Here is a 14,308-nt window from a genome sequence, read left to right as displayed (position 1 = left end):
ATAACCCCATAGACACAATCATACCTTGCTCGTGGAGGCCTTGTATGTCGTCTTCAGCTTTTGGGACAGTTGACTTGTGCTGTGACTAGCTGTGCGCAAGAAATTATAATATTATGAATGAAATATGAAAAAGATGAATTATTTGTTACAATATTAGTTGTTAGTTTTCATGAATACATGTCTCTCAGCTCAGTGAGCAGAGTTAAGTTCTTCCACAAAAACTATTTTTATGGACCTCGTTTTTTGTACCAAAACACTGTCAAGCTGAAACAAAAAAGGGCCCCGTTCTACTGTAAATGTTTGTCTACGGAGATTATATGGCGGTATGATTTTATGCTCCTGTTAGTAATGGGTGTAGCTGAAAAAGCCAAACCCCTTCATTAGAAGAGAGTGTCTACAAACATTTGACCATGTAGATCTTTTGATAATTGAAGAGCAAATTGGAGTTAAAACATCATCATATCATGCAAGGACACAGCTTTAGGCAAAATATTCTCGCTGAACCATCAAAAGACAGCGTTATTATTTATTCAAAAGCTTGTTCAATGATCTGAAATTATGAATGCAGAGTTAAACAAAAGATGAATGTCAGTTTTGTTTCGCATGTACCTTTTGTTTTCAAGGCTCCTTTGCTCAGATCACCGCCATCGACTGTCTGTCCTTCTCCAGCCAAACGTTCGTTTAGTGACTCAATCTCTCTTCGCACTGCACAAAAACAGAGGTTACGGTAATATGAGCGCTGACAAAACAAAACACTTATCTTGTCACATTTACACACAATATAAAGGATAATGTACTTTCAGCTAGTTATTACAAAAAAAAGACTTTCTAGATAAGTAAATAAATGGATGTGAAATATTGATTTGACAAGAAAGTGACCGCAGGATAACACAACAAAGGTCAATTGCAAAAAAAAATACTGAGACTAGAATCAAGTATACCTGAGAGCTGATTAATATATATATATATATATATATATATATATATATATATATATATATTAGGGCTGTCAAATTTAGCACGTTAATAACGCGTTAACGCAAAATCATATTAACGGCACTAATTTTTTTAACGGACGATTAACGCAGCGCGTATTTTCTGTTTGACCCGTGGCCCAAAACCTAGTTGGAGAAATGCAGATACACAGTGTTGGCAACTTAGCCACATTGCAGACCCCTTTAGCGATTTTTTTCCCTTCAACAAAGCGCCCAAACCTTATTTAGTTTCTGAGAATATACCGGTACCGCCGGTACTGCTCTCCCAGCACGCGCGCGCGCCTCTCTCTCTCTCGCTCTCTCTCTCTCTCTCTCTCTCTCTCTCTCTGCGTCTCACGCGGAGGAGCAGCGCTTTAATTCAGTTAAACACAGATATTATGTTGCTTCTCTAATTTTACAAATATAGCCGAAATCAGAGCACGGATATTGTCTTTAGCTTATGTGTATTTGATTTCACCAGACGACGGCTCGATTATCAGAATTTTTGTGCAGATTAACGTCTTGGAAGGGAGAGCTGGTTATGTTTATTTGGTCGCGTTTCAGTCACCATTTCAAATTCATTCCGTTGTTTGACAACAGAAACAGTAAAATATACGTTTTATTGAGAATGTATTGAGAATTTAGCTTCAGCAAAATGGGCACAGAGAGAGACAAACTACAATGTAATAATAAATGCTAAATGTACATTTAGCATTTTCAGAAGAGCTGCCCTGTCATGCAAAAATCTAAACATGTTTGTGTTAGTAAATTGCTCAGTGCAAAGAAAGAGAAGTAATGGGAACCTGGTATTTCTTTTTTCTTTCTACATGTGTCTAATAGACATGAACAAGTTCTTTGAAAAACATCTATGACCTTTGAAACATGTCTCGTCTTCATGCTATATTGACTATGGTTTCAATAATAAACATACATTTGCATAAAGCATCTATATTTATCAATGCCCACGTTGATTAGAGTATTACAAACTTGAAAAGTATTAATTTAAGGTATATTTAGAACAAATAAAAAATGTGCGATTAAATGCGATTAATCGCGAGTTAACTCATGACAACCATGCGATTAATCGCGATTAAAAATTTTAATCGATTGACAGCCCTAATATATATATATATATATAAGATCTGAATCCTTAATTGTTATCTGTATTAAAAGTGATATATATGTTATTTACATATATATATATATATATATATATATATATATATATATATATATATATATATATATATATATATATATATATATATATATATATATATATATATATATAACATATATATATCAATTTTTATATATATATATATATATATATATATATATATATATATATATATATATATATATATATATATATATATATATATATATCTCAAAATTGATATATATATGTTATTTATATATATATATATATATATATATATATATATATATAACATATATATATATATATATATCAATTGTAATACAGATAACAATTAAGGATTCAGATCTTGTAAGTGTGCAAGTTAACATCTCAGATAAATGTGTTGAGATTGTGTTGTCACCATAACATTAAGAATAAGTCATGTAAAAAATGTCCAGTCCAGCAAAAAGGATGATAAATATGATGAAAGTTATTTGGTTAATACTCACATTCCAAGTTTTCAATGTAGAGATTTTCAAACTCCCGTTCGATCTGTCCAAAAAGATCTAGTAAGTTGCTCCTTAAGGCCATCGGCAACTTGGAGTCCTAGAAATTGAATCAAATAAACCATATTGCAAATACTCAAAGATTGCATCTTCAAAACACCTTCAAACTTCAGTGAGATGCGTTTCTATGACATTTGCACTGTTCGTTTTACTTGGGTCTGTACATTCTATCTATGCTAAAAAATCAAAATAAACTACTAAAACACAGGGAGAGTCGAGGGCATCTTGATAACAGGATATTTTCAGGAGAAAATAAATAAAAAAGCACAGATCTACAAATAAACTTTACATAAAATGTCTTGCTGGTCTAAAACTTTACATCTAATTATTCGTATTGTAAATGTAAATATATTTTGTTGTTTTAAAGGTTTACATAAAAATATTGCGGTTCTAAAAGTCTACGTTAAAATTGATATAAAGTTTTATGTTAAGATATTTTACAGTAAACTTCAAGACAATATTTAACTTAAATGTAAAGTTTTCAGACAAGACAGTTTACATAAAATATCTTGCTCTTCTAAATCCTTACATCTAAATGTTCTAAACAATCTAAGTGTTCTAAAACTTTACATAAAATAGCATGTTGTTTAAAAACTTTATATCTAAAAGTTAATTTAAAATCTTGATATTTTAAATGTTTGTTAAATATCGTTTAAAAATTTTACATCTAAAAGTTTACGTAAAATATCTTGCCGTTTTAAAACTAGATCAAAAAGTTCACAAAATATCTATCGTTCAAAAACTGTAAATTAAAATGTTTAAAATATCTAGATGTTCTGAAATGTTACATCTAAAAGTTAATGTAAAATATATTGCTGTTCTGAAATTTTAAATCTAAAATTGTATCAAATATCTTGCTGTTCTTAATGTTAAACATCCTGTTGTTTTAAAACTTTACATCTATGATTTTACGTAAAATATCTTGCTCTTATAAATGTTTATGTAATATATATTTTGCAGTTTTAAAGGTTTACAAAACTATTGCTGTTCTAAAAGTTTACATTAAAATAGATGTAAAGTTTTACATTAACAAGATATTTCAAAATGATATAAAATATCATGCAGTTCAAAAACTTTACATTTAAAAATGTACTTAAAATAACTTGCTGTTCTGAAACTTTACATCTAAACTTTACGTAAAATATTATGGTGTTCTAAAACTTTACTTAAAATAACTTGTTGTTCTACAAGCTTTTAAGCCGTCTTTTTTTTTTAAATGAGCCAGGTTTGAGACAGAGAGTAACCAAACATTACTAAGGATGTTCAGACAAAAAAGATCTCTAACGAAATCTGAAAAAAAAGCAGAAACAATAAAGAGATCTCTATTCAATAAATAACTAAATCTACCAAAACAACTTACCTCCATTATCAACGATAAGAAGTTCCAAGTAAAGTCTTTCAGCCTGATTAAAGCTACACAAAGAAAAGGAATCCACAAACAAACATTGTTGTTGTGTTTTTTAGACTAGCTATGTCCATATTAACTACTCCAGGACAACTAGGTGTGCTGTCAAGTTAACAAGAGTTTAACGGTGAGAACAGAGTAAGCTATGTCAACCGCTCTCCATTATGTCATTACCACATGTACTGAGAGAGAGAGAGAGAGAGAGAGAGAGAGAGAGAGAGAGAGAGAGAGAGAGAGAGAGAGAGAGAGAGAGAGAGAGAGAGAGAGAGAGAGAGAGAGAGAGAGAGAGAGAGAGAGAGAGAGAGAGAGAGAGAGAGAGAGAGAGAGAGAGAGAGAGAGAGCAATTAAACAACAGCTCAACGTCTATTCTTATAAACCTACTCAATCCTAAACTTGTGGTCACCATAGCAACTGGACATAATGACAGCATTGAGAGGGTGAAAGGCGGTATAGTCTAAATCCAGTGAACGGTTTACAGTAGGGACTGCCAATCAGAAATGACCCCACAGAGGAATAGAGGGAACAATCGAAACCCATAATGGGCCGCTCTTTAAAAATGGATGAGGCTGTAGACCATAGAAAGCACAAACCATTGATAGCCACCACTGGGCATCAGGTCTCAAGTCTGAAATGAGCTTGACTATTCTCAACACATCTTGGCTTGTTGAATAAAACGTATTGCGTTGAGAATAATGTTTAGTATGATTACTAACATTTCAAAGAAACATCCATGATAATTTTAACATTCCTTTCATAATATGTAGAAAGAGAACTTTTTAAGAACATCCAAGTTCTTACACTTTATTTGAATGGGAGAGCTGATGATTCCTCTGGTGATTTACGAGCTTATCACTGACGTACTCCAGTAATGTTTGCGTTAGAAATGTGCGTCAATAACAGACTGGTTTAGGACAAATGATGTGTGTTATAGGATGTAAATTCCAGGGATACCTTACAGTAGCAAAACAATGACGGAATTAATTATTGACAGAAATACTTAACCCGTGTCATTTGTTCACTAGATCGATGTAACTTGGACTTTGACTTCCATCCATCCAAACTGGAATCCCTCTCAATAAAGACACTGATCCAGTGTAATTACACTTCCAAAATGTCAAGTTAGTTTTTATTTCTATTTTAATTGCAATCGGACTTTCAATTTAGTTTAGTTCTTGTTATTTCGTTTTTCAGTAGGGATACCAAAATTAATGCATTAACTGATATAATTAAAATATTTTTAACCGGTTTCATTTGAGCATTTTTGCTTGTTTTGCAGATGTATTGTAAATGTTTCCAATGTTTTAATAAACAGTGTATCAAAACCTAGAATAATTTTTATGGCCAATTCCATTTCATTATAATAGCTGGTTTAGAAGTTATTTTGTTTTACTTTTGGATTTTCCCCTTAGGTTAAGATTATTTAAATACACATGCATATACACATACATATGCATACATATATACAGTGCAATGCATAAGTTAATACACCCATGCTAAAGTTGACTAAAAAGAGGAATAAAAAATCATATTTTGGAAATTGAACTTAATGCCTTAATTTAAAAAATTAGGAAAACTCCAACCTTTAAGGACACCAATTTTCTTTGTGAATGAATAATGTATCGTAAATAAATAAATGTTCTTCCTTAAAATACATGGTGCATAAGTGTGTACACCCCTATGTTAAATTCCCATAGAGGCAGGCAGATTTTTATTTTTAAGTATTTTTTTTATTTTTTTTTTAGGATACTATGCATCCTGATAAAGTTCCCTTGGCCTTTGGAATTAAAATAGCCCCACATCATCACATAGCCTTCACCATACCTGCATCTCTCAATGCAAATCAAACCAGCTATTAGGCTAACTGAAATAAAACCATGCCAATCTCTAGGTATGGTGAAGGCTATGTGATGATGTGGGGCTATTTTAATTCCAAAGGCCAAGGGAACTTTATCAGGATGCATAGTATCCTAAAAATTAATAATAAAAAAATACTTAAAAATAAAAATCTGCCTGCCTCTATGGGAATTTAACATAGGGGTGTCCAGACTTATGTACCATGTATTTTAAGGAAGAACATTTATTTATTAACGATACATTATTCATTCACAAAGAAAATTGGTGTCATAAAAGGTTGGATTTTTCCTAATTTTTTTAAATTAAGGCATTAAGTTCAATTTCCAAAATATGATTTTTTATTCCTCTTTTTAGTCAACTTTAGCATGGGTGTATTAACTTATGCATTGCACTGTATATACATATATATATATTAGGGCTGTCAAAAGATTAATCGCGATTAATTGCATCCAAAATAAAAGTTTGTGTTTAAATAATATATGTGTGTGTACTGTGTATAATTAAATTTGTATATATAATATTATGTGTTATATTTAAGAAAAATGTGTAATTTATATATAAAAAAATTATATTTATATATAATATAAATTATATATAAATATATACAGTATATGTATGCAAATATTTCTTAAATATATACATCCATGTGTGTGTATTTATATATACAAATTTAATTATACACAGTACACACACATATATATATATATATACACAGTTACACACACATATATATACACATACATATATATATATATATACACATACATATTTTCCCCTTAGGTTAAGATTATTTATATACACATACATATACATATATGCATATATATGTATGTGTATGTGTATATAAATAATCTTAACCTAAGGGGAAAATATGTATGTATGTATGTGTATATTATATATATATAAGCAATCAACATGGGCTTCCTGGGGACTGAACATGTCTAACATTCTATAATCTAAAACAACAGAAAATTATTTAAACACAACATGACACGTGTTTATATGGATGCTATCCCAGCTGTCTTGGTGTTTTTTTCAAAAAAAAGAAAAATCCTAAACAATGTCACAGAACTGGCTTTGTGTCATTCTTGCCTGTACACCTGATGACGAACACACGCTCACACAACACAGTATCCTCTAGTGTTCATAACCACAAACTTAAACCCTGAGTCTATACGTGATCATACAGTTTACACTGGAGAAATGAAGAGAAAGAACAGCCCACCTGTCCCTCCAGCATGTCTCTCTGCATGCCTGGTCTGTCCTGCTCGGTGCTGTTGGTCCTCCTAATGGAGAGGCTGTGCGACTTGCGCTTCTGTTTGACTTGACGGGCGGCTGCGCTGTTTCCACTTTCAACAGGCATCACTCCTCAGTGACGTCCCCTACACACTTCCTACCTGAAACTGAGCAAACACACAGCAGGGTTTGCCCCGTCCTGCAGACATCGAGGAGTATAACGTGGCCTTTGTTGGATACTATGCAGTATACCCTATTCCTGGATGTCGTATGTAAATATCAAGTTAAATATTGAGGGAGGAAACGTAAAGTAAGTCTTGGTTGATGACATATAGAGGAAAGTCTACTGTGGGTGTAGGTTGATTTAATATTAGCAAAGCAAACATCATAAAAGTGAAGAGTTCAAATGAAGCCGCTGTAAAACTGATGCTTGGAGAGAGCAGGTGAACGTGAATCGAAATGTCAAGATGGATCTCATTAAAACTATCAAAAACACATCTGAGACATATTTCACCCAACAATCTAAAGAAAGTAAAAAGAAAGTATAGGCTATGCTGCTTAAAAAAGGAAGCTTAAATTTTAGTAATTTAACACAAATTTTACAGCAATTTATATATTTGTTTTATTTAAGGGCACTGCACAACACTGTAATGTGAATTATTTTAATATTAATTTTTCTGTGAATAATATTTTAATGTAAAAAAAGTATGACTGTTTGGACAAAATGATTTTCATTAGAATTTTATTTTACTATGACAAACAGAAGTATTGGAATTTTTCCTTAACAGTATTGAGAATGGGATATTTTTATATTACATTATTTAAAAACAAAAAAAAAAACATATTTTTGCAATATAGTAATAAGGGGGGGCAAATATGACCTGGACATTCTTTTTGAAAACCCATTATATTTATGTTTTTAGATAAAGTGTTAAATAAAAAAATCATGATCAAAAAAGCATGCAGGACATTATTATCCACAATAACAAACAACAGAAAGTGTTAATGTCAGCCTAAGCATCTTAAAATTAATGAATAATTATATATGAGAACATATTGCTAAATAAAGGGCATGCAAAAAACAAAACAAAAAAAATGACAAATACCAGGCATGGAGAGCAGTGAATGATAAACAAAGCAGACACATCCTCAGACGACTGCTTAAAGTGATGAAGAAGACCTCAACAGGAGGGCCCGGGGCCCGGGGCCACACTCACTCCAGCGCTGAACACAAAACAACACAGCTATCGGTTCACAAACATGACAGTGAAGGAAGGGGAAGCTGCAGGCATGGAGTGACAGCATTCGCACAACCTATTCGCACAAATAACTGTGTGGACGGATGGAGCAGGTAAAACAGACGGGTTAGAGGGTTTGAAGTTTAAACAACTCTTATGTAATACATGCATGAAGTAAACACCGGCAGCATCATGCTCAGTGTGTCCTGTCTGTCTGAGATGATGATTTCCACAAAGCCTCTCCTTCCAAAAACGCAAGAGTGCTCTGATTGGCCAGCTGAACTATAACATAGACTTAAGTCCCGTTCACACCAAGAACAAGAACTATATTAGCGTCTTCACCAGCAGATATTATCTTGTTGATTCTAAGCACACTGCAATTTTGTCATCTAAGTTTTAGAGAGGTGGTATAATGCCCTTTTTCAAGATGTAAAATAAGTCTCTGATGTCCCCTGAGTGTGTGTGTGAAGTTTTAGCTCAAAATACCCCACAGTTATATTTATATAGCATGTTAAAATTGTCACTTTTTGAGGGTGAGCAAAAACACAACGTTTTGTGTCTGTTCCTTTAAATGCAAATGAGCTGCTGCTCCTAGCACAGGGGGCGGAGCTTCAACAGCTTGCACTCACACACACATGCACTGAAAATTTCAAAAACTTTTAGCCTTTTATGTTCAAACCGGAGTCAGAAAATGATGGAGAGACTCAAGAAGAAGTGACAACATGTAGAAGCAACAAAACATTTCTGAATGGTCAGTTGATGAATGTATGTAGCTGATGTGTAGTTATCTTCTAGTCATTGATTAGCATATTCTGTGTTGATAATCTATAAATCGTGTTCAGGGGGCGGGGTTTATGTAAATTCTAGGGTTGGTGATGTCACTAACCCGGCAGGAATGTGGTGTAGTCTCTACCAGCCGTTTGTTGTAGTCCTTAAAGGGGGGGTGAAATGCTATTTCATGCATACTGAGTTTTTTACACTGGTAAAGAGTTGGATTCCCATGCTAAACATGGACAAAGTTTCAAAAACTAAGTTGTACGTTTGAAGGAGAACTGTTGAACAAATGTCTCTGTGTGTTGTTAGCTCGGCGCGTTAGCACAGCTAAGCTTCGCCCACACGGCCCGCCCCCAGCCGCTCGTTTTTTTCCGGAAAGACTCGGTACAGCCGATCTTTCAATTAAAAATATAATAAAACAAAAGACTTTGGAGATATGAAGGATGCAATATTACTCTATAGGTACTCAAGATTAACAGGAGATTGAGTGAAAATGAGCATTTCACCCCCCCCCTCCCCTCCCCTTAAAAAGAAATTTCTTTAAAAGCAAATATCTCCCTTTGCTTTGAACTTTGAGCGTCGTAACTTTGCAGATGTTGTTTATGCTCAAACAGCAACATTACACACTAACTAAAGTTAGAAAAGTGAAAATCAACTACCCCTTAAAATACTCGAGCTCTAAAAAAAAAAAAAGCTCAAATGGATTCTGATTGGCTGTCATTGCTTTTTCTAAAAGTTCTGCAAGTAATGGTGCGTTCAAGTCCTCCTGGGAAGTTTGTACGTACGAGGTGGGAAGTCGTGTTTACGACGTGAGGTGCGTTCAAGTCAGTTTCGTCAGAGCAAGATGGCGGTGTACCTTCTTTTAGTGGATTACACGAAAATACAGCAAGGTTTGTTAGGCTAACTCCTGCTTATAGAAAATGAAGAACAAAGAATGCGCATCAGGTGTGTTTTTCTTTTTATGTTTTTAATTAACTTATGAAGCCAATGTAAGCTGTATCATTATATACTTATTATATAATTGTTATATTACAATGATATAATTTCTTTGCTTTTATCGTTATAGTTATGGTATGGACTCTGCTATTCTTTATGTTTAGAACTACATCTTTACATGGGTATAGTTATAGTCCTTGGTGTGAACGGGCCTTTAAAGTGGCCCACAATGCATTTACTTCAAATGCTCCTATCCTAATGTTTATTCACTGGGAATTCCAGCTTTTGAGATTTGCGATGATGTCAGCTGAAAAGAAAAGTTATTTTTGAGATGAGGAAAATATAAAAAAGAAATTGGTGAAAAACACACACAAAAAAAAAAATTGGTTCAGGAATAATATGAACTAATGAATTGTTCACAATAAGGCCAGCATGTGCATTAATGAAATAATGAGACATAAATAGATATATTTTTTGCAAAAGTATTGTCAAATCTACTTTACTTTTTGTTCACTTCCATTGTACAGTAAAAGCCTCACTGTAACAGATTGTAGAAACAGATGTTTTTAAGAAACAATTATCAACATTTTTTTATCAACATCAATCCACAAAACGTGTCCACTTTTTACTCGTACTGAATTGGAATATTATTGTAATGATTTACAAATCATGAAATCATTACCATACTCATGTAAACCATGGTAGTGTCATGGTATATTGTTCAAAAAAAGCTGTTTCTCCTTACCTTTTGTAAGTGTTCCACGATATACAACTACCTTTCAGATAAGTTATGGAATCATATGACTATGTTTACAAATAAAGGACATTTACATTTATACCATTTAGAAAAAAAAAATAAAAAAAAATTAACATGTACTGCGTTATACTGAGAAGGGTCATAGCACTTGCATATTGTTGTCCTACTGTTAGTTTAACCCTCTGGGGTCCTTCGGGTCCAAATGGTCCCGAAGCGTTTAAATAAAAAAATGTAAAAAATCATAGCTTCATCGGAATGGTCCGAAATTTGGTGACTTTGTTGGTACTTGGTATATGAACACCCAAAAAAATTGGGGACAGGATTTGAATAGTCTAAGCGGTTGTAAAAAAAATAGTCACACTCAGGACCTTCGGGTCCAAATGGACCCGCCATAGGAAATGAATGGGAAATTGGCAAAAATGTGACAATACAGAGTTTTTTTTTGCGTACAATCTACAAATCAGCCACGATCCAGAAAAAAAGCACACAACAGTGAAGGGGTGAATCTATAAAACATCAAGAGTGCAAAACAGACACATCCACACACACACACACACACAAACACACTTTTATACACATACACACTAATAAATTCAGATTACAAAAATCTGTTTTGAATTTTTAAAAATCACAGCTTCATCGGAATGCTATGAAACTAGGTGACTTTTATGGTATTAGGTATGTGAACACACAAAAAATATTGAGGTCATGATCCAAGAATGCTAAGTGGTCATCACACTTCTGCTCTTTGGTCAAAAATGACCCCCATAGGAAATGAATGGGAAATTGTCAAAAATATGAAAACACAGAGGTTTTTTTGTGCATACAATCTACAAATCAGCCAGGATGCAGAAAAAAAGGACTCAACAGTGAAGGGGTGAATCTCTAAAACATCAAGAGTGCAAAACAGACACATCCACACACAGACACACACACACAAACACACTTTTATACACATACACACTAATAAATTCAGATTACAAAAATCTGTTTTGAATTTTTAAAAATCACAGCTTCATCGGAATGTTACGAAACTAGGTGACTTTTATGGTATTAGGTATGTGAACGCACAAAAAATATTGAGGTCATGATCCAAGCATACTAAGTGGTCATCACACTTCTGCTCTTTGGTCAAAAATGACCCCCATAGGAAATGAATGGGAAATTGCCAAAAATATGAAAACACAGAGTTTTTTGGTGCATACAATCTACAAATCAGCCAGGATGAAGAAAAAAGGACTCAACAGTGAAGGGGTGAATCTCTTAAACATCAAGAGTGCAAAACAGACTAAATCTGTTCAGGCAAAAATCACTAGAATTCGCAAGCCTTTCTACAGAGAGCTGTATATCCACTAGTGGTAAAAATGTGCTATTGCGTGATAAAAATGCTCAGTGTGTCCACCAGTTGGCGCCCATCTCATTTCAAAAATTGCTTTCATGAGGCCTAGGCTTGACTCTAAAATGAAATACAGCTTTAATAAAAATAAAATAAAAATTATATATATATATATATAAAAATTCTATTATATTCAATGGGAAAAAATGGGTCATAATTATTGCATAAATATTAATTATAAATCATAAAATTATCTCAAAACACCAAAAAAGAAAAGAAAAAATATTATAAAAAACAAGTAAAAAAAAAAAATATATGATTTTTTTTCCTATATATTAATCCCGCCCTTCGGGTCCATTTGGACCCGAAGGTCCCAAGTGTGACTGTTACACGAAGGACCCCAGAGGGTTAACTGCTTCTATACTCATTTGTAAGTGGCTTTGGATAAAAGCGTCAGCTAAATGAATAAATGTAACTTAGACGTCGTACATGTTTAATACTAACGGACATAGAAAATGTGGAAAACGTCATTTAAAATACTATTGTTTTGGTACAAGAAGAAAAAATGTAGTTCGGATTCAAATATCTTCCCCTGAATAAGTCTGGTGTTTTGAAAACACAATTATCAAAAATGCATAAGTGTCCTACGCAGGATTTGATCATAAACACGCACACACACACACACACACACACACACACACATCAGTCTGACGCAAGGTCAGCTGGCCTGCTCGGTTAAAACACCACTAACACAGTCAAACATGATGCCCGTTATCAGCCATGAGCCCAGTGCTGTGATGCCTCTGTGCCAGAAGCTGTGTGTTGATAAAAAGTAATTCACCTGATTAGCAGCTAATCTTCCATTGCGACAACACTAGCGCCTCTGCCCTCGTTAACACTCACATTAATGACCGCTTCAGATGATCTGCGCGCGTTTGTCATTCGCTGACGGTGGGCTGGTGTGTGTTTGAATCCTCCAGCATGATCCAGACGAACACACACTGATGATCCTGTCAAAAAAATCTCCGGGATTTTCGCACTTTGATGTTATTTTTTTATCAAACCCGACACTGTCGGCAGGCTGTGAAGCAAGAGGAAATGACAACAGATCTGACGGGCGACCAACCGGAAGCAAAACTTCAAAATAAAAGCTTCAACCTTATTCATTTGAAAAAAATAAAATCTTCTACACTAAATTATTAACGCACGGCTATCTCTCCACAAATACACATACATAGGCATCTATATTTGTAAACAAATTATAATGATTCAATTATAATGAATAATTCATTAGTATGATATTTCACACTGACAACAGATGGAGATGAAAAACATTATATTATAAATTATATTGTATTATGATAATAGTATAGTTGATTATGACTGTATTTTTTAAGAAACATTGTTTTATATTTTCAGTGTAACTGTTAAACGTTATATAACTCCAACATATGAAATATTATAGGCCTAAGCGGGCCACTACTACAATTTTGTGTTGTGGTTTTCTGGGGAGGTGGAGTAATTATTATGTGTCCCTTTTGTTTTGAGATTTTTTTATTGTTTTGATGTTGTTGTTTTACATGTTTGTTATTTAATCACCTCTATCTTTATTTTTTTATAGTGCAATCAATATATTAAAGGTCCCGTTTTATGCCCCTTTTCACAAGATGTAAAATAAGTCTCTGATGTCCCCAGAGTGTGTATGTGAAGTTTGAGCTCAAAATACCCAACAGATCATTTTTTACAGCATGTTTAAATTTACATTTTTGGGGGCTCAGAAAAACGACCTGTTTCAGTGTGTGCCCTTTAAATGCAAATGAGGTGCTGCTGGACGACACAGGGGGCGGAGCTTCATGAGCTCGTGCTCAGTCTGTCAGGACAATTTCGTCTCACGGAATGATGATAATATCAGAAACTCTCAGTAACGGCGTTCATTTCGAGTCGGACAATAATGCCTACAGAGTCAGAGTGCTGTATAGAGATGAAACAGGTATGGTTTAGTAGTTTAATTACGGTTATTATAACGTATTTGTCATCTGCTTGTAGGCTATGTATCCATTATTTATTAATAGCCTACAAGTCTGCTGT

General features: G+C 33.6%; 1 protein-coding gene across 10 annotated transcripts in view; it reads right to left on the bottom strand.

Moving 5' to 3' along the window:
* wdr37 (WD repeat domain 37) overlaps positions 1-13,339 on the bottom strand; it is a 41,152-nt gene extending 27,813 nt beyond the window's left edge. For 2 of the 10 annotated variants that reach the window (XM_081352991.1, XM_081352994.1), the window contains exons 1-7: positions 12,634-13,339; positions 10,873-11,066; positions 8,286-8,403; positions 7,169-7,346; positions 2,628-2,724; positions 610-705; positions 25-89 (exon numbers count right to left, since the gene is read on the bottom strand). In XM_081352991.1, the coding sequence (XP_081209117.1) occupies positions 25-89; positions 610-705; positions 2,628-2,724; positions 7,169-7,306 (396 nt within the window). In that variant the 5' untranslated portion in view covers positions 7,307-7,346; positions 8,286-8,403; positions 10,873-11,066; positions 12,634-13,339. Of the gene's footprint in view, positions 1-24; positions 90-609; positions 706-2,627; positions 2,725-4,044; positions 4,092-7,168; positions 7,347-8,285; positions 8,404-10,872; positions 11,067-12,633 lie in introns of those variants that run through there. The other 8 variants (XM_081352995.1, XM_081352992.1, XM_081352997.1 and 5 more) reach the window with 8 other exon arrangements.
* Positions 13,340-14,308: the final 969 nt, after the last annotated feature.

Source organism: Scardinius erythrophthalmus, assembly GCF_964197995.2.
Source record: "Scardinius erythrophthalmus genome assembly, chromosome: 22".
NCBI classification, from domain to species: Eukaryota; Metazoa; Chordata; class Actinopteri; order Cypriniformes; family Leuciscidae; genus Scardinius; species Scardinius erythrophthalmus.
This window is presented reverse-complemented; position numbering and strand designations above follow the sequence as displayed.